This window comes from Callionymus lyra, chromosome 10 (assembly GCF_982586985.1).
Source record: "Callionymus lyra chromosome 10, fCalLyr1.hap1.1, whole genome shotgun sequence".
Lineage (NCBI taxonomy): Eukaryota > Metazoa > Chordata > Actinopteri > Syngnathiformes > Callionymidae > Callionymus > Callionymus lyra.
This window is the reverse complement of record NC_141827.1, coordinates 5,307,575-5,328,472: the sequence shown is the minus strand read 5'-3', so window position 1 is coordinate 5,328,472 and position 20,898 is coordinate 5,307,575. Positions and strand designations below refer to the sequence as shown.

The window sequence follows — 20,898 nt, the reverse complement described above, 5'->3', positions numbered from 1 at the left end:
CCAAAGGTTCTTATTCAACTGAAGCTCAATGACACGGTTGTTCTTTGATTATTTTGGATCAAATATCACATCTCTATAGTAGCTACTCATCAAAATATTTGAATGTCTTAAATTATCAAGATATATCTATTTAAAAATTAAATTGACAAGGACTACAAAAATGGCAGATGCTCCCCAACATTCCCATGATCCTTTTGGCGATTCGTGGGGACTCTGGTTCAGTCTCTCGTAATCAAAATATAATTTAAAGTCGTGGTCCGAACAAATCTTACCAGAAATATAAAATTTCTGTCAAATTCCCTTTCTTTCAACATCAGTTTTACTGTTACTGTTCATTTTTGACATTAATAATGTTACTTATATTTAGCACTGACATCTGGAAAGGTCAGCTAGACTGAGGGTTGAAGGTGAGTTTGACCAACGTGTGCTGAAGGTCATGTTTAAAACATGTCAAATCATAACAGGTCCCATTTAAAGACTTGGTCCTGTGGGGAAATAACAATTATTCTGTATCGATCGTCTAGATTCAGGTCAAGCCTACACACTGAGAGAACCATAACAAATCTAAAGATGGTGCTAGCGAGTCTCTGCTCAAGGACACCATCTGAGTAAGATGAGTTCTCTCTAGATTCTGGTAACTGTCCAGATCAAGCCAATTGTTCAGAGTTGCTGTCCAATGATGCATTTCGTTAGAACATTGCACTCGGCAAATGAAGACGATCATGTAAGTTGTGTCTCTGACTTTTGCATATTTCACTGAACGAGCGTTTTCTCTTGAAGTCACTCCTGTGTCTTTGTCCTTCTTTACCACCACCGAGTAATGATTTCGGGGAGGGGTCAGTTCTTCGGAACAAAACCCCAACAAATTGGTGACGCGACCCGGAAATACGAGTCAAACATAGAGTCAATCGAGTCAAACGCTGCGGCAAGAATTAACCGACTTTGACGAAGGATCGAAGTTCTTCTAGAACATCACTGTCCAAACTTTCTTGAGGAAGAGTTGATGACGAGGGTCAAACAGTGACTTCATACACAGAGTTATTGAAAGTATTTAGAGTGTAAAGGTCTTTATCTTCATCCAGTACAACAACAAAAAAATGTCAACAAAATAAGCACCAACACTTTGCGGCTTTACCTTGCAGCGTTTTGTTAAAATTGTATCTTGATCTTGTTTTGGCTTTAAAAAAGTTCATGTTTAGAATTAAAAAATAATTTTCTCTCGACGTAAAGTGCAGTTAATAACTGAATAAAATCTGCTGAAGGGCCACAAATGCCGCCTAATTTGGAATATTCCATTTCTAGATGAAGATACCTTCAATAAGCCACTGTTGTATATGTCACAGTACAGATTGGAATCCAGTTGGATCTGGAATCCTACCAGCACAGATTGGAATTCCAATCTGTGCTGGTACAAATGGGAATTCTAGCAGGACAATCTCCAATTCTAAAATAGACTGAATCATGGAATTCCAATCTGTACTAGTAGGATTCCAGATTCTACTAGTAGAAATTGGAATTACAATATTCAGGTCCCAGTTCAGTAGTAGTAATTCCAATCTCTACTAGTAGGATTCCAGATCCTATGAGAGACTTTGGGTCTTTATTTGGGGTCTGAATATTGGAATTCCAATCTGTTCTAGGACAAATAGGTATTCTAGCAGGACAATCTCCAATTCTAATAGGAGAAATTCAAATTCCATCAAAATGTTTTGGAAAATAGACTGAATCATGGAATTCCAATCTGTACTAGTAGGATTCAAGATCCTACTGGATTCCAATCTGTTCTGTGACATAAATATTGTTTAATAATTCCAAATTTTCCAAAGGAATCTCCCCAATGAATCAATAGAGTTTGATCTCTAACCACCAGCCTGGAACTTCCTGTGTTAAATATTGATCAGACATGTTTTTAATTCTGTAACTTTTCAGTGAATGTCCAGGATAGCAGTGGATATATATACAGTGCCTTGCGAAAGTATTCGGCCCCCTTGAACCTTTCAACATTTCGCCACATTTCAGGCTTCAAACATAAAGATATACAATTTTAATTTTTTGTGGGACACAATCGTGAAGTGGAACGAAATTTATTGGATAATTTAAACTTTCTTAACAAATAAAAAACTGAAAAGTGGGGCGTGCAATATTATTCGGCCCCTTTACTTTCAGTGCAGCAAACTCACTCCAGAAGTTCAGTGAGGATCTTTGAATGATCCAATGTTGTCCTAAATGACTGATGATGATAAATAGAATGCACCTGTGTGTAATCAAGTCTCCGTATAAATGCACCTGCTCTTTGATAGTCTCAGGGTTCTGTTTAAAGAGAGAACCATGAAGACAAAGGAACACACCAGGCAGGTCCGAGATACTGTTGTGGAGAAGTTTAAAGCCGGATTTGGATTCAAAAAGATTTCCCAAGCTTTAAACATCTCAAGGAGCACTGTGCAAGCAATTCTATTGAAATGGAAGGAGTATCAGACCACTGCAAATCTACCAAGACCCGGCCGTCCCTCCAAACTTTCATCTCAAACAAGGAGAAGACTGATCAGAGATGCAGCCAAGAGGCCCATGATCACTCTGGATGAACTGCAGATAACTACAGCTGAGGTGGGAGAGTCTGTCCATAGGACAACATCAGTCGTGCACTGCACAAATCTGGCCTTTATGGAAGAGTGGCAAGAAGAAAGCCATTTCTCAAAGATATCCATAAAAGTCTCGTTTAAAGTTTGCCACAAGCCACCTGGGAGACACACCAAACATGTGGAAGAAGGTGCTCTGGTCAGATGAAACCAAAATCTAACTTTTTGGCCACAATGCAAAACGATATGTTTGGCGTAAAAGCAACACAGCTCATCACCCTGAACACACCATCCCCACTGTCAAACATGGTGGTGGCAGCATCATGGTTTGGGCCTGCTTTTCTTCAGCAGGGACAGGGAAGATGGCTAAAATTGATGGGAAGATGGATGGAGCCAAATACAGGACCATTCTGGAAGAAAACCTGTTGGAGTCTGCAAAAGACCTGAGACTGGGACGGAGATTTATCTTCCAACAGGACAATGATCCAAAACATGAAGCCAAATCTACAATGGAATGGTTCACAAATAGACGTATCCAGGTGTTAGAATGGCCAAGTCAAAGTCCAGACCTGAATCCAATCGAGAATCTGTGGAAAGAGCTGAAGACTGCTGTTCACAAACGCTCTCCATCCAACCTCACTGAGCTCCAGCTGTTTTGCAAGGAAGAATGGGCAAGAATTCCAGTCTCTCGATGTGCAAAACTGATAGAGACATACCCCAAGAGACTTGCAGCTGTAATTGCAGCAAAAGGTGGCGCTACAAAGCATTAGCGCAAGGGGGCCGAATAATATTGCACGCCCCACTTTTCAGTTTTTTATTTGTTAAAAAAGTTTAAATGATCCAATAAATTTCGTTCCACTTCACGATTGTGTCTCACTTGTTGTTGATTCTTGACAAAAAATTAAAATTTTATATCTTTATGTTTGAAGCCTGAAATGTGGCAAAATTTTGAAAGGTTCAAGGGGGCCGAATACTTTCGCAAGGCACTGTATATATATTCAATGTCTTCCACACGTGAACACGTACGAGGACCTGGATTCACTCAGTCATGCTGCCTCCACCGTTTAGTTGTTATGGTTACGAGCTGGCTCGACCAGATCCTCGCATGTGTGCGTCGCTTTGTTAACCAGGAGACATGGAGAGCATCCTCATCTGCCATGATGGCGTGATCAGTGTGTGTGTGTGTGTGTGTGCGTGATCAGTGCGTGTGTGTGTGTGTGTGTGTGTGTGTGTGTGTGTGTGTGTGTGTTAATGACTGCTGCATCTGGAAGTCTCTGACACGTTCCTGTGGAAGTGTGGAGGCGGACGGAGGGAGGAGAGAGAGCGTGTCAGATGACTTCTACACACACAAACACACAATCTTGAGTGGAGACACACAGACCTGCCTGTGTCTAAAAATGGAACGCACACTTGCTGTTGCTGAGAAGCCTGGAGAAGATTCCATATGAAGAGCACATACGTGTTCGTGTCAACATGTGAGACGATGCTGAGCGTCTTCTTTTAACCCCTTCGTTAGTGTCTTGCATCTCAATAGACACACTCTTCTACACACTTAATTGAAACATGTTCTTTCCTGTTCATACACACTTTATTCTTTCACATATTTACTGTTAATAAACACTTTATTCTTTCACATATTTACTGTTCATACACACTTTATTCTTTCACATATTTACTGTTAATAAACACTTTATTCTTTCACATATTTACTGTTCATACACACTTTATTCTTTCACATATTTACTGTTCATATACACTTTATTCTTTCACATATTTACTGTTCATACACACTTTATTCTTTCACATATTTACTGTTAATAAACACTTTATTCTTTCACATATTTACTGTTCATACACACTTTATTCTTTCACATATTTCCTGTTCATACACACTTTATTCTTTCACATATTTACTGTTAATAAACACTTTATTCTTTCACATATTTACTGTTCATACACACTTTATTCTTTCACATATTTCCTGTTCATACACACTTTATTCTTTCACATATTTACTGTTAATAAACACTTTATTCTTTCACATATTTACTGTTCATACACACTTTATTCTTTCACATATTTACTGTTCATATACACTTTATTCTTTCACATATTTACTGTTCATACACACTTTATTCTTTCACATATTTACTGTTCATACACACTTTATTCTTTCACATATTTACTGTTCATATCCACTTTATTCTTTCACATATTTACTGTTCATACACACTTTATTCTTTCACATATTTACTGTTCATATACACTTTATTCTTTCACATATTTACTGTTCATACACACTTTATTCTTTCACATATTTACTGTTCATACACACTTTATTCTTTCACATATTTACTGTTCATATCCACTTTATTCTTTCACATATTTACTGTTCATACACACTTTATTCTTTCACATATTTACTGTTCATATCCACTTTATTCTTTCACATATTTACTGTTCATACACACTTTATTCTTTCACATATTTACTGTTCATACACACTTTATTCTTTCACATATTTACTGTTCATACACACTTTATTCTTTCACATATTTACTGTTCATACACACTTTATTCTTTCACATATTTACTGTTCATATCCACTTTATTCTTTCACATATTTACTGTTCATACACACTTTATTCTTTCACATATTTACTGTTCATATCCACTTTATTCTTTCACATATTTACTGTTCATATCCACTTTATTCTTTCACATATTTACTGTTCATACACACTTTATTCTTTCACATATTTACTGTTCATACACACTTTATTCTTTCACATATTTACTGTTCATACACACTTTATTCTTTCACATATTTACTGTTCATACACACTTTATTCTTTCACATATTTACTGTTAATAAACACTTCATTCTTTCACATATTTACTGTTCATACACCCTTTATTCTTTCACATATTTACTGTTCATACACACTTTATTCTTTCACATATTTACTGTTCATACACACTTTATTCTTTCACATATTTACTGTTCATGCACACTTTATTCTTTCACATATTTACTGTTCATGCACACTTTATTCTTTCACATATTTACTGTTCATATACACTTTATTCTTTCACATATTTACTGTTCATACACACTTCATTCTTTCACATATTTACTGTTCATACACACTTTATTCTTTCACATATTTACTGTTCATACACACTTTATTCTTTCACATATTTACTGTTCATACACACTTTATTCTTTCACATATTTACTGTTCATACACCCTTCATTCTTTCACATATTTACTGTTCATACACACTTTATTCTTTCACATATTTACTGTTCATACACACTTTATTCTTTCACATATTTACTGTTCATACACACTTTATTCTTTCACATATTTACTGTTCATACACACTTCATTCTTTCACATATTTACTGTTCATACACACTTTATTCTTTCACATATTTACTGTTCATACACACTTTATTCTTTCACATATTTACTGTTCATACACACTTTATTCTTTCACATATTTACTGTTCATACACACTTTATTCTTTCACATATTTACTGTTCATACACACTTTATTCTTTCACATATTTACTGTTCATACACCCTTCATTCTTTCACATATTTACTGTTCATACACGCTTTATTCTTTCACATATTAACTGTTCATACACACTTTATTCTTTCACATATTTACTGTTCATACACACTTTATTTTTTCACATATTTACTGTTAATAAACACTTTATTCTTTCACATATTTACTGTTAATAAACACTTTATTCTTTCACATATTTTACTGTTCATATACACTTTATTGTTACACATGTTTTACTATTAATACACACTTTATTCTTTCACATATTTTACTGTTCATATACACTTTATTGTTACACATGTTTTACTATTAATACACACTTTATTTTTTCACATATTTTACTGTTCATATACACTTTATTGTTACACATGTTTTACTATTAATACACACTTTATTCTTTCACATATTTTACTGTTCATATACACTTTATTGTTACACATGTTTTACTATTAATACACACTTTATTCTTTCACATATTTTACTGTTCATATACACTTTATTGTTACACATGTTTTACTATTAATACACACTTTATTTTTTCACATATTTTACTGTTCATATACACTTAATTGTTACACATGTTTTACTATTAATACACACTTTATTTTTTCACATATTTTACTGTTCATATACACTTTATTGTTACACATGTTTTACTATTAATACACACTTTATTCTTTCACATATTTACTGTTCTTATACACTTTATTGTTACATATATTTGCTGTTAATACACACTTTATTATTACACATGTTTTACTGTTAATACACAATTTATTGTTAAACGTGTGTCACTGTTAATACACACTTTATTGTTACATATCTTTACTGTTAATACACACTTAATTGATGAATAGATTTATTTTTAATACACACTTTATTGAAACACATTTTACTGTTACTACACACTTTATTGTTACATACCTTTTCCTGTTCATAAACATTGTATTACAAAATATATCTAATATTTAACATTTTAATCATTTTTAAATAAATGTTCTTTTATTATTCCTTAGCTAGTTAATTTTTACATTTATTTTTATTTGAAAGCTACATTGATGTGTATATTTTCTGTTTTAATGTCTCTTTAATAAATTAAAGCTGCTAGAAATGTGGGATCGATAAAGTATTAATCATTCATATCTGGTCACTCGGTAACTTTCTCAACTAGCATGTTTTAAAACACGTGGGGTCGTTGCACATGTTCGCAGCCACATGGCACTTTTGCTGGTGGTCAGAACTAACCAGCCATGAAGTGCGACTGTCAGGGTCCTTCACGTCCTTCACAGTCCACATCATCTGCTGCCATATTTAAAACATGACTAAAGAAAAGAATCTCAGAGTCAAGAGTATAAATAATAAATATAAAACCCTCTGAACTCTTTGTGTCACACGTGAAGACAGAATGGCATGAAAACGGCAACGTCAGTAAATCAAAGAAAGAGAAATGGAAGAAAAAAAAGATGCAGCCAAGAGGAAACAAAGATGGCCGACATTGTTGGTACCAGATGTGTTCGGGTCAGACTGCCTCAGGGTCGTGCGGGTCCAGGACGTCACACAATGTGAATGTAGAGTGGATTATTAAGTTCAACTGGTTCAATCCATAACATAGCTTTATGATTTTTTTTTTTACCATTGTTTGAAATGATAGATAAATAATTAAATATATATATACTCTATATATCATAAATTAATAAGCGTTTGCCCCTGAGTCTATTTCACCCCGAGGTTTACTCCTTCTAAATTGCAGCCATTATGTTGCTTCTAATATTATTCTAATTATTGTGATTAGTAGTACTACTACAAATAATGAACAAATATTATTTTGCATGTAATCAGTGTTTCTATTTTTTTACTTTTATAATTCTATTGATTTAAAATAACACGCTTTAGACTGTATATGAAATAAATGTAATGTATTTTTTATATTTTACTGATATCTACTCTTTTAATCGTTGTACTACTACTGATCATTTATAAAATATATATTTATATATATTGTGGCATACTCAAACTTAAAATGCAATAAATAACAATCCTTACTTTTCTGATAAAGAAATAAAACAATATAACTAAAGAGACGCAGCAGACGATGACGTTCACTCGAATCAGATTTTTATCTGAATGTGTGTGATTCCACTTTTTTATTCATCTACTAATTTGATACTCTAACCATTCACACTCCTCTACACTCGTCTGCCCTCCATCTGTCTCTCCATTTATTATTTTTTATCAAGCGCAAGCTGCCCTCCACCAGTTCTCTCCAGAGCTCTGCTCTCCAGGAACACATTTATAATTATTTTATTTATTTACAAAAGTTGCTTTAACATGTGATCTGATGTAAAGTTTTCACTACTGCAATATGTACAATGTTTTGTAAACTAATATCTATTCTGAATTAGTAAAAGGGAGATATCTCCGACGTCAAAGATATTAACGCCTTAATTAATTACATCTCTCGCTTTAATTCCATTTTTTAAATCTCCCTTATTTTTAAAATGGAAATATTCTTTAGAAACGCGGTAAATCGTTTTCATTAAATATGAGCCAAGGTAGGATCCGTACTTCCGCGCATGCGCATTTGGGAAGCGTGCTCTGATTGGTCAGAACAAAGCAGCGGCGGAGTCGAGCAGAAGCGACAAATTTGTAGCAAACATGGAAACTTGTTGTTTCTGTTTCGGCTTCTGTTTAACGACCTGAAGTGACAGCTGGTCTCGTGTATGAGCTCAGCTTTGCAAAAGACTATTTAAATGCATGTTTATTTAGAAGTAAACGAGCGCACAAAGTTAGCATTTTGAGCTAAACACTTTAGCTGTTGACAGCTAACAGTAGCACCGGCTTCTTTCCAACAGGTAACAAACCTCAAAATGGATGTGTTTAATTGTTTTATTCTAGACTTTAGACTGTTATGAACTAGTTTCTAAACATGAAATAAAGTCGCAGGTGTGTGTTATTGAGGCTGTCATGTTGTATGTGTAGCCTTAATGGAACCACCATTGTTAAGTAGAACCAATGAATCGTTCCAGACGTGACTGAATAAAAATGACACTTTAATCGAGTTTAATTCATATTCTGATGCTTTAATCTAACTTTTGATAGAACTACAGCTGCATTAAGTCGATGACAAATATTTATGTTAATGTAGAATGCAGCATATCTAAGCGTTATACATATATTTAATAAAGATACGTTTAAAGTTATATTATAAATAACTCCAGTGTTGTGTGTTTGTACACACAGTACACTCTCTGCTCCTCATCATGAACTACCCGCCGACCAAGCGGCTGAGGGGTCCGGACCGAGGGGCGCCTAAGTTGGATCCCTTCGACGACTCGTTCGGAGACGATGGAGACTTCACTCAGGACGACTTGGATGAGATCGACATTATGGCTTCCCAGGCCTTCCCGACGTCTTCCGTAGCTGGCGTTACGTCAAAACCAGAAACGAATGGAGGAAGTCACTACTCGGGTTTTGTTCAGCCTGGTGGACCCAGTAAATCTGTGTTCACTGGCAAGAGAGGAAACACGGATTTCACCGGTAAAGAGTCACTAGGTTAGTTCACAATATGTTTGACTTATCAAATTATCAAAACAATACAATTCTGTAATATTTCTTTTCACAATACCATATCATTTCAACAGTACTGTATCAATTTTTTAAACGTATAATAAACATGCAAATATTAACTTGATTTATTTCTATAATATGGGCATGACAGTTTAAATCACCAACTTCACATTTCATCGTACTTCACATATTACATGCATGTCCTGAAAGGGAAAACGGGAGAATCATACGCTTATCTAGTAGTAGTAGTAGTAGTAGTGGTAGTGGTAGTAGTAGTCAAGAAATGAAATCATAGACATAATCATATCTTATATCAGCGCTTATTTCACTTTGGCTTAACAGATAAAGTTGTATTACTTCTCTTGTGAAGTACAAATAAAGATCCCTGTATTTGAATTCAGTAAGATGATGATAAGTATAATCATTGTGTGTTTTTAAGAGTTTTCCTGCAACTGATACATATTGTATCGTTGCTCTCTATCTTGATTTTTGCTGATAAACACGGCAGAATTTAACTGGACTTGATTTTCTTGCACTTTTAAAAAAATGTCAATGTGTTAAAAATTGTGTTCAACATATGTCTAATTATAAATGTGATTGGCGCAGTAACCAGGCAGAACCATGGCGGCTCAGGAAGAGACGAATCTGTCAGCCTGCTGGAGGCTCAACATGCAGATTTAAAGAGAAAGGTAAGATTTAAAATGGTCCGAAAATCCCTTTAAAATTGTTTTAATCATTTGTTTGCATGGGGTTTGTTTTTTTCAATTCATCAGCTGAAAGAGGTGGAGGACGAGATCATGTTGAAGAGCGGAGAGATCCGTGTTCTCAGGGACTCCCTCAAGGCGGCGCAGCTGGAAAAGGAGACCCAGAGACAGAACAACGAGGTCCTACAAATCCAGAGGCAGAAGGTGCAGGAAGACAAGGAAAAAGAGCTGAACCGGAAGGTAATGCTTCATGAATACCACGGGTGTGAATCGGCAATGAATCTGTCGATACGATGCGTATCACGATACAGGGTAAACGATTTAATATATGTGTAGTATGTAGTACTTGACTCTGGTGTTGTACTATTACAGACCACATGAACCTTGACAAAGTCGTAACTGCTTTCATTTGTTTTTAAACCAAAATATGTCCAAACATCAGCTTTAAAAGCAGCTGGAGTCGACTGTATCCTCTCGTCCTCAGTCATTGCTGGGATCTTGCAGCTGCATAGGACGTAAAGACTGCTGCCATCTAGCAGCTGGAATATTAAATGCAACACAGAAATGAATGAAATGTTGTAAATATTTGAATGTTAATTGTAAAAAAAATCAAGTCTAATTATTTCATACACACTCATAATATAATAAAACATAAACCATTCAGGAACTATTATAAAAAATATATATTAAATGATTTGAAAGTTAAGAAATATTTATAAAAAAATGTTTTTGGAGATAAAAATATCGATACAGTATAATGGAAGAAAATATTGCATTATTTAAGTGTATTGATATTTTCTTACACCCTAATGAATGTACTGTGATCACAAAGTATTCTTCTCTTTTTTCAGGTTCAATCTCTGAAGTCTGAGCTGCAGTTCAAGGAGGCGGAGATTATTGAGATGAAGACGAAACTGCTCAGTTCAGACAAAACTAAAACGACGTCACCTCGCCCCAGGAACAGGTTGGTCAATATTCTATTTTATATTCTCTTCCTACCACCAAATATATACTTCTCTCAGCCCAAAAGTGGTGCATCATGGGAGTGGCAGCAGCTCGTCTTCTCCTTCAAGCCACGGTTTCATCACCAAAGAGATGTTTGGAGCCGAGGTGGCCTCCAGGATGACTCCCGGGAAATCAAAAGGCAAGCGACAGCGAGACGGTGAGTCACGGAAGAGAAGCACGTCACAGTTCACTGATGTCAACATCTGTGTTTGTGCTCAAGCAGATACGGCCGTTTCCGGCGGGAGGTCCAGTGAGAGACAGGAAGTGACCCGCCCCGACCCCTTCCTGTCCGTCAGACCAGCGAACCAACAGTCCAGAGGTAACTAGTCATAGAGGTGATGCAGCCGGTTGTTACTCCGGATGTGTATTGATGAGGATATGGTGATACAGTGACAACGATACAATATAGTGATACTACAACTATATCCTTATTACTACAGTATTGCTGAGTACTTGACTCTGGTGTTGTGATAGTGTAGTAACAAGTATATATGTGTAGTATTGTCCAGTACTTGACTCTGGTGTTGTGATAGTGTAGTAACAAGTATATATGTGTAGTATTGTCCAGTACTTGACTCTGGTGTTGTGATAGTGTAGTAACAAGTATATATGTGTAGTATTGTCCAGTACTTGACTCTGGTGTTGTGATAGTGTAGTAACAAGTATATATGTGTAGTATTGTCCAGTACTTGACTCTGGTGTTGTGATAGTGTAGTAACAAGGATATATGTGTAGTATTGTCCAGTACTTGACTCTGGTGTTGTGATAGTGTAGTAACAAGTATATATGTGTAGTATTGTCCAGTACTTGACTCTGGTGTTGTGATAGTGTAGTAACAAGTATATATGTGTAGTATTGTCCAGTACTTGACTCTGGTGTTGTGATAGTGTAGTAACAAGTATATATGTGTAGTATTGTCCAGTACTTGACTCTGGTGTTGTGATAGTGAAGTAACAAGTATATATGTGTAGTATTGTCCAGTACTTGACTCTGGTGTTGTGATAGTGAAGTAACAAGTATATATGTGTAGTATTGTCCAGTACTTGACTCTGGTGTTGTGATAGTGTAGTAACAAGTATATATGTGTAGTATTGTCCAGTACTTGAGTCTGGTGTTGTGATAGTGAAGTAACAAGTATATATGTGTAGTATTGTCCAGTACTTGACTCTGGTGTTGTGATAGTGTAGTAACAAGTATATATGTGTAGTATTGTCCAGTACTTGACTCTGGTGTTGTGATAGTGTAGTAACAAGTATATATGTGTAGTATTGTCCAGTACTTGACTCTGGTGTTGTAATAGTGTAGTAACAAGTATATATGTGTAGTATTGTCCAGTACTTGACTCTGGTGTTTTGATAGTGTAGTAACAAGTATATATGTGTAGTATTGTCCAGTACTTGACTCTGGTGTTGTGATAGTGAAGTAACAAGTATATATGTGTAGTATTGTCCAGTACTTGACTCTGGTGTTGTGATAGTGTAGTAACAAGTATATATGTGTAGTATTGTCCAGTACTTGACTCTGGTGTTGTAGTATTTACAGACCACATGATTCTTGACGAAGTCGTAACTGCTTTAATTTGTTTTCAAACCAAAATATGTCCAAACATCAGCTTTAAACGCTGCTGGAATCACTGTATCCTCTCGTCCTCAGTCACTGCTGGGATCTCATTGTTCCTTAAGCTGCAGAGGACATAATGACTGCTGCCATCTGGTGGTCGGAAATATTTAAATGCAAAACAAAAATGAACAAATGCTGTGACTATTGTTATGTTTACTTTAAAGAAGAAATATAAACATTTTTTTGCAATAATATCGATAAAGTGTAGAGAAAGAAAAATATTTTGCGATGAATCAGTATAGATATTTTCTCTCGCTCCTATTTATTACTGGTAACTCTAATGGTGGACGATAGTTATTCTCCAGGTTCATGTAGGTCATGATTAAGTCTGTATGTTTTATACCCTGAGTCGTATCACATAAAAATCCCAAGAGAAAACTATGTAAACAGCAACAGTTCCAACATAAGGCATGTGATCTCCTCATTAGTCTGACCCACTTCAGTGATGGACTCGTATATGTGACCCATGTGTTGCTGTGTTGTGTAGGCAGTGTCCTGCTGGGCCTGATGCTGCAGCATCCTCTCGTACCCAGCAGCCTCTGCCTCTCTCATCTGCTGTCAAACAACACCAGCGACGTCAGCTCCGCTCTCAGGTCTGGAAACTGCTCCATAACTTATCACGTCCGGCTCGACTTATGAATGTCGTTGGTTTTTTTTTTCTCGTCAGAGGGCGGTCGCTCGGTCCGTCTCTTCACCGGGTCGCTGCGTCTCCCGGCGCCGCAGCTGCGCCTCTGAGCCCGGTCCAGAGTCTGGCTGTTACTGGACTGATTATGCTGAGTCACAGCCGAGTGCACACAGGAGCCAGCAGCAGAAACCAGAGGTGCGCTGAGTGAAGCACTTGTTCTCATTCTGTCCTTCCACATTTGGATCTGATGCTCAGTCAGAGGTCTGGAGCACGTCAAGAGAACTCTTTGGAACACTCCCCTCTTGTGGCGTAATCGTGTTACTACACTGAAAATAATTTGGACAAAGAGATTCGATAATAATATTTCAAATAAACACTAAAATGAGAAATGATGATAATACTTTAATTACTGTATGGAATTATATCAGTGTCATCAGAATGTTGATTGGTTGGTTGAATTTAACATTTTAAATGTTGAAAACCTTTAATTTTTATTTCGTTTTTTATTAATTTAATAATTTTGCGTTTTTATTTATACAGAGTTTGATACTACAGGTATATTGCCAATAATCCAAAAAAGTAATGTTCTAAATTAAATATATTTTCATTTGGATACTTTTAAAGGACTTTGTTTTTTTAAGTTGGCAAAATGATACCATATATTAAAAAAGTGCAATTTAGAAAATGTATTTTTTTTTTTGTTGTGTAAAGTATTAATTAAGAACAAGTCAATCTTCAAATTCAAGTTAAACCTTTTAATATACAAATTGATTAATTATATTTCTCGCTTTCATTCCATTTTTAAAATGTTTATTTCAACCATTCAATATTATATACTTCAATACTACTGTTAATAAGTACTATTTGAACTGATCCACAAACGACTGAAGAAGGAGAATGACATCGTATATATGCAGGTGAATATGAATTGTGTATCTTCTGTGTATACAGGCTGTGTCCAGGTGCTGTCCACTTCCTCCCCCTGCTGGACTTCCACCTGACTCGCCTCTGCCAAACCATGGACTCTCTGGAGTCCATCGGTGTCGGCGCTCGTTCCACCAGTTCTAGGAACGGTTCTGGTTCTGGACTTGAGGACGCCGGTTCAACATGCTTAAATGTAGAAGAGGCTGGTTTGGCGGCGCTGAGGCTACTTTACCTTCTGCTGGCTCACAGTGATGAGGTGAGTTATTATGTTTTTAATTCAAGTTGCAATGGATCAAGTTACATTTTCGGGTGGATTAGATTCATCAACGTGTTATTTTTCTTGTTAGTTTAGTGGAATGAATATCTAAAGAACCCAAATAATAAGCTGAACATTAGAGAGTTTATATAAAACTATCTTTATTTTATAATTTCCAGGTGGTAGAATGTGTGTTGATGAAGCAGAACTCAGTACCAGACAAACAGAAGGTGAGCATCAGCAAATAAATGTTATGAAAAAGACAAAAAGACAAAAGTGATTATAAATATTAGACTTTGTCATTTCTTTTATCACATCCAGCTTTGTGTGTTTGTTTTGTTTTTCTTCAGGTTAGACACGGCTCAGGAGAGCTGAATCCAAACTCCCAGAATGCTTTGCTCCCGTCTGTTCTGCGCCTGTGTGACGTCAGTGGCGGCGGCTCGAAGCGAGACGAGCTCGTCTTCTCCGCCATGAGGATCCTGGTCGTTCTCCTCGAGCGAACGCCACCAAGACACAGTGACAGGTGAGAACACACCTGTCACTTTGACCTGAAGAAGGAAGGTTTAGAGAGAGTCGACGTTGACACACAAACGCACTCGGAATGAATTGGAATTATTCTAACAATTATTTGGATTACTTTTGCAGTTATATGAAACTAATTGATTTTTAAATATACATTATAGAGATGTTTAAATATCTGACTTCGTTGCTTTACACTTTCTTTGATGCTTGAAACTAGTGAACAAAAAAAACAAGAGTTTTGTTATTAATTATTACGTCTATTTTCTTATTTTTCTTCTTGGGCCCATCGTCCCCTGATCTTAAGATGATTTTCTAATGTCAATATTTAAATGAAAAAAGAGTTCTGTAGAAACGCACACTGATGATACAATAGAGTCACACACCTATTTAGGACTCACTTACATCAACACATTAGTTGAACTTTAAATAACACAACAAGACCTAAAATTAATATAGTGACAGATAATTATAAATACCACGCAAAATAAATTTATATAAAAATAAATGACTCAACACTCAAACGTGTGAATCTCCATTCAAGATATAAAGTGGACTAATAAACATTTTTGTAATGGCGCTCTCACTGTCAGTTGTTGTCTCTGCTGCCACCTACTGTACAGTCAGTGTAAGCGTTTTTTTTTTATTTGTTCTTTAACATTTGAAAATAACTTTCTATTAAATCGCAATGTCTGAAAAAAATAGTTGAGCCCTTTAATGTATCATCACATCCCAAATGAAAATTCCTATGAAGGAAAATCAGGATCATGACGATGAGCTGGTGAAGCTTTTTAAAATTGAGGTTTTAATAGAAAGTCTCTTCATAGGAGTGGATTATAAAGCATAGAGTGACATCTAGTGGGATCTATATATATATATATTGATACTACTTCATGGGACCTGGGAACATAAGTAATAGATTTCCTAATGCTTCAGAATTGTTTAAAACATGCTTCATTATCTGTCGTTTGACTGTAACGAGGGAACATTTCCGTCTAATCTGTGCAACAAGAAGCGTGGTTTGAAGAAGTGTCGTCCATTTCCTTTAAACTTGATTCAGTTCTCATGGCAAACGCTGAATCATGCCAGTGATGCAATGGTGGGAACTTACAGGGAAGTTACTTAAGTTGCTCCGTGTGTCGTAACCTCTGACCAATCACGACACAATGAGCGGATTTACACACTCAGCAGTTTAGTCGCAAACACGGTTTACAGGAAAAAGGGAGATTTCTGTCTGAAAGTCTTGGAGTTGTTTGTCACATGACACAGAATAATTGATTTTCACTTCTCCTTTCCATCGGTTCTTCAGGCTGCAGCGTGTGTTCGCGGCGGTGTGTGCGTGTGTGTCGGCGGACGCGACCACGCACACGGTGTCAGAGTGTGTGTCCGTCCTCATGGTGATGTCCAACAACCCGAGTCTGGCTCAGCAGCTCGGCTCTCATCACGGTGAGACCCTCGCACGGCACCACCAGGAAGAACCCTTTCATTCACTCGTCCAACTCATGGCCTGGTCAGTTCGTGTGGCCGTCAGATGGTTCAACGTCAAAGTAGATGAATGTTCTTGTAGATTAGGGCTGCACGATATATCGGAAAAATATCGATATCGTGATATTGATTTAATTGTATAAATCAAGCATTTCTTAAATGCGCACTTTGACCAATCAGTGTCACGTTCTGTTAAGATGTTAATTTGTACTTCTATGTCTCGTTGTTGTTTACGTCTCCGTCTGTCTGTGAACTGTGTGGCACAGCTTGCTAGGCTCGGTTGCTATGGTGACGCGTCAGTATTTACACAGAGGTAATACTAACTTATGATCTAGTCAAACACTAGTGATCCAGTCACTGGTCTCTTTCAACCTCCTTTGTTAAAGCAACATATTGTAAGAACTTTTCATCTCGTCTCAGTTGTTTTCTTAGAAGATCGTGAACTTCCAAACAAACCTGTCCGTCTTCACCGTATGCTAACGAGCTAAGTTGTTAGCGTCATTAATAAAGTGTTATGTGTCCGTCTTCACCGTATGCTAACGAGCTAAGTTGTTAGCGTCATTAATAAAGTGTTATGTGTGCGTGTACGAGGAGGTGGATTTATTATTGATTTGGTGATATCGCGACCCGCCGGCGGCTCCTCTCTGATGTCGCTCAGTTTCGCGGGAAAACCAGCAAGACGCGTATGTAATCAAGCAGAGTTGAACATGTCAATCAAAGCATGAGCGATGAAGGACTGCGGCTCCATTGAGCTTGAGAATACTGCAAGTTTGAAAACCTGTTTGTTTGGAATGTTTAAAGAATGAGAACAAGAGGAATTAGAACATTCAACATGTTGACATTTCTTATCTGATATGGAAGCTGACGACTCGTGAATCAGATAAAACAAAATTGTTTCATACGAAGAGCTTCTTAGGATCTCAAATCATTGATGACGGAACTACTTTAAGAAGTTTCTCTTACTGTTAACTTTATTATTTAGTGTATTTGTGAAAGTGACGAGATAATTTCATATAATTAACAACAACTCAGACTCTTAAAACTTAACAGAATTAAAAATTCAATCTGGTTTTAGTGAGTTTCTATGTCCAAACATTAGGTGCTTGTATTAGTTTATTCAACAACTTCTTTTATTTATAAAGAAATTCATGCAACACTATAATATATAGTTAAAGTATTGTCTTACATCCCCTGTCAACTCATTTGTTGCGTAAAAACCTCCTGAAATGTTTTAAATATTTTGACCGCATCTCTTTCTTCTTTCTTATCAGATCCATGCGTGCTCTTGAAATTATTCCAGTTCATCAGGAAGAGACGAGCGGATCAGAACCAATCGGCAGAGTTGGTTCAGTTGGACCTGCAGGTAACGGAAGGAGAGCGGAACTAAAAAATACAAGTTACTATGTGTACTATGATCTCTTGGCATGTCGTGGTTTATGTTCCGCCATCTTGCCATTTTACTTATGGTGCCAACAAACACTGAACTCCCATGATGCCTTTCTGCACACTGCTCTATTAATTGACGGCTGATTGACATCAATACAGTTAAACCTGATTGATCGCCACAATACTGTGTTTCAATTCTATTCTCTGTTGCTTTGTCGTGATCAACGGCTGTGATTGGTTGGCTGGGCGGCAAAGCATTATGGGAGCTGTTAATGTCACCGTTACTGAGCTTAGTTAATGGCAACTCTTATACAATGTTGAGTTGGCAAGTTTAAGTAAACGTTGAACAAGTGAAGTGAAAAATGAAAGGGTTGTTTAGAACACGACCCTCAATAAATCATTAACCAGTTAACATGTAGTTTCTTCGGCGCTTAAACATGTCGTTTAATTCCCAGGTGGTCCGGTTGTTGATCAGTCTCACTCAGACGTCGGTGAACTGGACCAAAGACCACGGCTGCCAGTGTCAGTCAGAGGTACTGAGCCCACCATCTGCCGCTCGCACAGAAGAAATGTATATTCTACCTTTTCTTCCTCAGCTGGTCCAGACCGTCGTGATCATCTTCCACCGTCAGTGGCTGGATCTCCGAGGTCCAGCAGAATCTCCAGGTCAGTTTGTGAAGTGAACGCAAGAGACCGCGAGGACGTCGTGACTCTGTGGATTGTTCTCCTCGGCAGAAGATCCCTCTGGTCCGGTCTGGTGGAAAAGTCCTGCAGCTTCTCTCCTGAGAGAATGTCTGCAGCTGCTGCACTGGCTGCTGCTGCACCACAGCAGCTTCTCTGAGAGCTGCAGGTCACTGCTGCACATGTACGACCAGGTCGTCCCCGCGGTCAAGGACACGCTGAGGAAGATCCCAGACCTGAGCGAGAGTGAAGGTGCAGGAGCACACACTCTCACACACTCACACACACTCACTCACACACACACTCAGACACACTTGCACACACTCACTCGTATACACACTCGCATACACTCACACACACACACACACACACACACACACCCCCACACACGCACGCGCACGCGCACACGTTGTTATAGTGTAGTAACAAGGATATATGTGTAGTATTGTCTAGTACTTGACTCTGGTGTTGTGATACTGTAGTAACAAGTATATATGTGTAGTATTGTCCAGTACTTGACTCTGGTGTTGTGATAGTGTAGTAACAAGTATATATGTGTAGTATTGTCCAGTACTTGACTCTGGTGTTGTAGTATTTACAGACCACATGACTCTTGACGAAGTCGTAACTGCTTTCATTTGTTTTCAAAACAAAATATGTCCAAACATCAGCTTTAAAAGCTGCTGGACTCACTGTATCCTCTCGTCCTCAGTCTCAGCTAGGGTCTTATGGGATCTCATTCTTCCTTTAGCTGCGGAGGACATAATGAATGCTGTCATCTAGCGGCTGGAAGTTTAATTATAACATAAAAATGAACAAATTCTGTGAATATATGTGTAAGTAAATAGAAAAATATATTTTATTTTACACACACTTTATTAGACATTGATTTAAAAACTAATTTGATCATATTGTTCCTTGAAAAAACAGTATGAAGTGAATGATGCATACATATGAATAATTCTCTATGATTTCATATTTTCTAATCATCTCAAAAACATATCAAACACATTTTGGACATTGTAGGGTGTAGTACCCCTCTTTTACGCTAGAGGCAGACTTCAACATTACGCACAGATGCAGTGCTAGATCTGGACACATTATGTCAAAAAACTTTTGTGGAAAACAGTGACTTTTAGATGGAAGTTAATGTTGTTGTAATAACAATTTCGGGGAAATTCTGTCCCCAATTGCCGTATATTATGAACTAAGTCACATTTTTAAATTTCGTAAACGCTCACACTTTGTGACCCTGGTCTGGAAAAGCGCTATACAAATAAATATTACTTACTTACTTACTTACACACATCGAAGACATTTTAAAGATGTTTTTTTATTCATAGCTTTTTTTTCCTTCTCACTTCCTCGTTCTTCTTCTTCAGAACTCGCTCTTGAGGAAATCTGCCGCTCCGAGGGGGACGACGCCGACGAGGACATGGACACCGGATCCTGACCAGAGACTTGAAGGTCACTCCAGTGGTTTGACCAAAAAAAAAAGCAGGTTCTGAATCCTGTTCAACCTTCTGATTATGAGAGAAACAAAATGATTGGACTCATTAAAGATCAAGATGTTTACATCCCATCAAATGTTGATGCTTCATAGAAACATTTCAGTGATTCCCGTTTATGTTTGCAGATCAGTTTCAGTTTTTAAGGGAAAAAAAGTTTTTTCCTTCTTTAACTGTGAAATGATTTTGACGATTGTTGTAAAATATTGACCTTGTTTGTCTCTTTCTTTCAACTTCTATTCGCTGTAAGTTTATGCCAAATAAATATGAAGAATGATCGACAGCAGGGCAATAAATATGAGTTAAAATAATGTATCGTCAACACAAGACTTGATTAACACTGAATGAAGTTCAATCTTGTGAGGCTGCAGAAGCTTATAAACACTGGTGAAATATTTTTGTGTCTTTTTCGTTTTGTTCCGGCTTTGTATGAGCTTAACATTTGAAGTGACTATTGCA

At 37.0% G+C, this 20,898-nt stretch overlaps 1 protein-coding gene across 1 annotated transcript; it reads left to right on the top strand.

Moving 5' to 3' along the window:
• The first annotated feature begins 8,801 nt into the window (after positions 1 to 8,801).
• On the top strand, positions 8,802 to 20,800 carry atrip (ATR interacting protein). The gene is made up of 18 exons (XM_087800675.1): positions 8,802 to 9,011; positions 9,400 to 9,711; positions 10,333 to 10,415; positions 10,500 to 10,670; positions 11,282 to 11,394; positions 11,453 to 11,592; positions 11,659 to 11,754; positions 13,543 to 13,648; positions 13,723 to 13,875; positions 14,632 to 14,860; positions 15,040 to 15,090; positions 15,211 to 15,383; positions 16,689 to 16,825; positions 18,136 to 18,227; positions 18,706 to 18,783; positions 18,847 to 18,916; positions 18,986 to 19,183; positions 20,314 to 20,800. The coding sequence occupies exons 2-18, from the start codon at positions 9,420 to 9,422 to the stop codon at positions 20,382 to 20,384; spliced, it is 2,253 nt and encodes a 750-aa protein (XP_087656801.1). The 5' UTR covers positions 8,802 to 9,011; positions 9,400 to 9,419; the 3' UTR covers positions 20,385 to 20,800.
• The last annotated feature ends 98 nt before the right edge of the window (positions 20,801 to 20,898 follow it).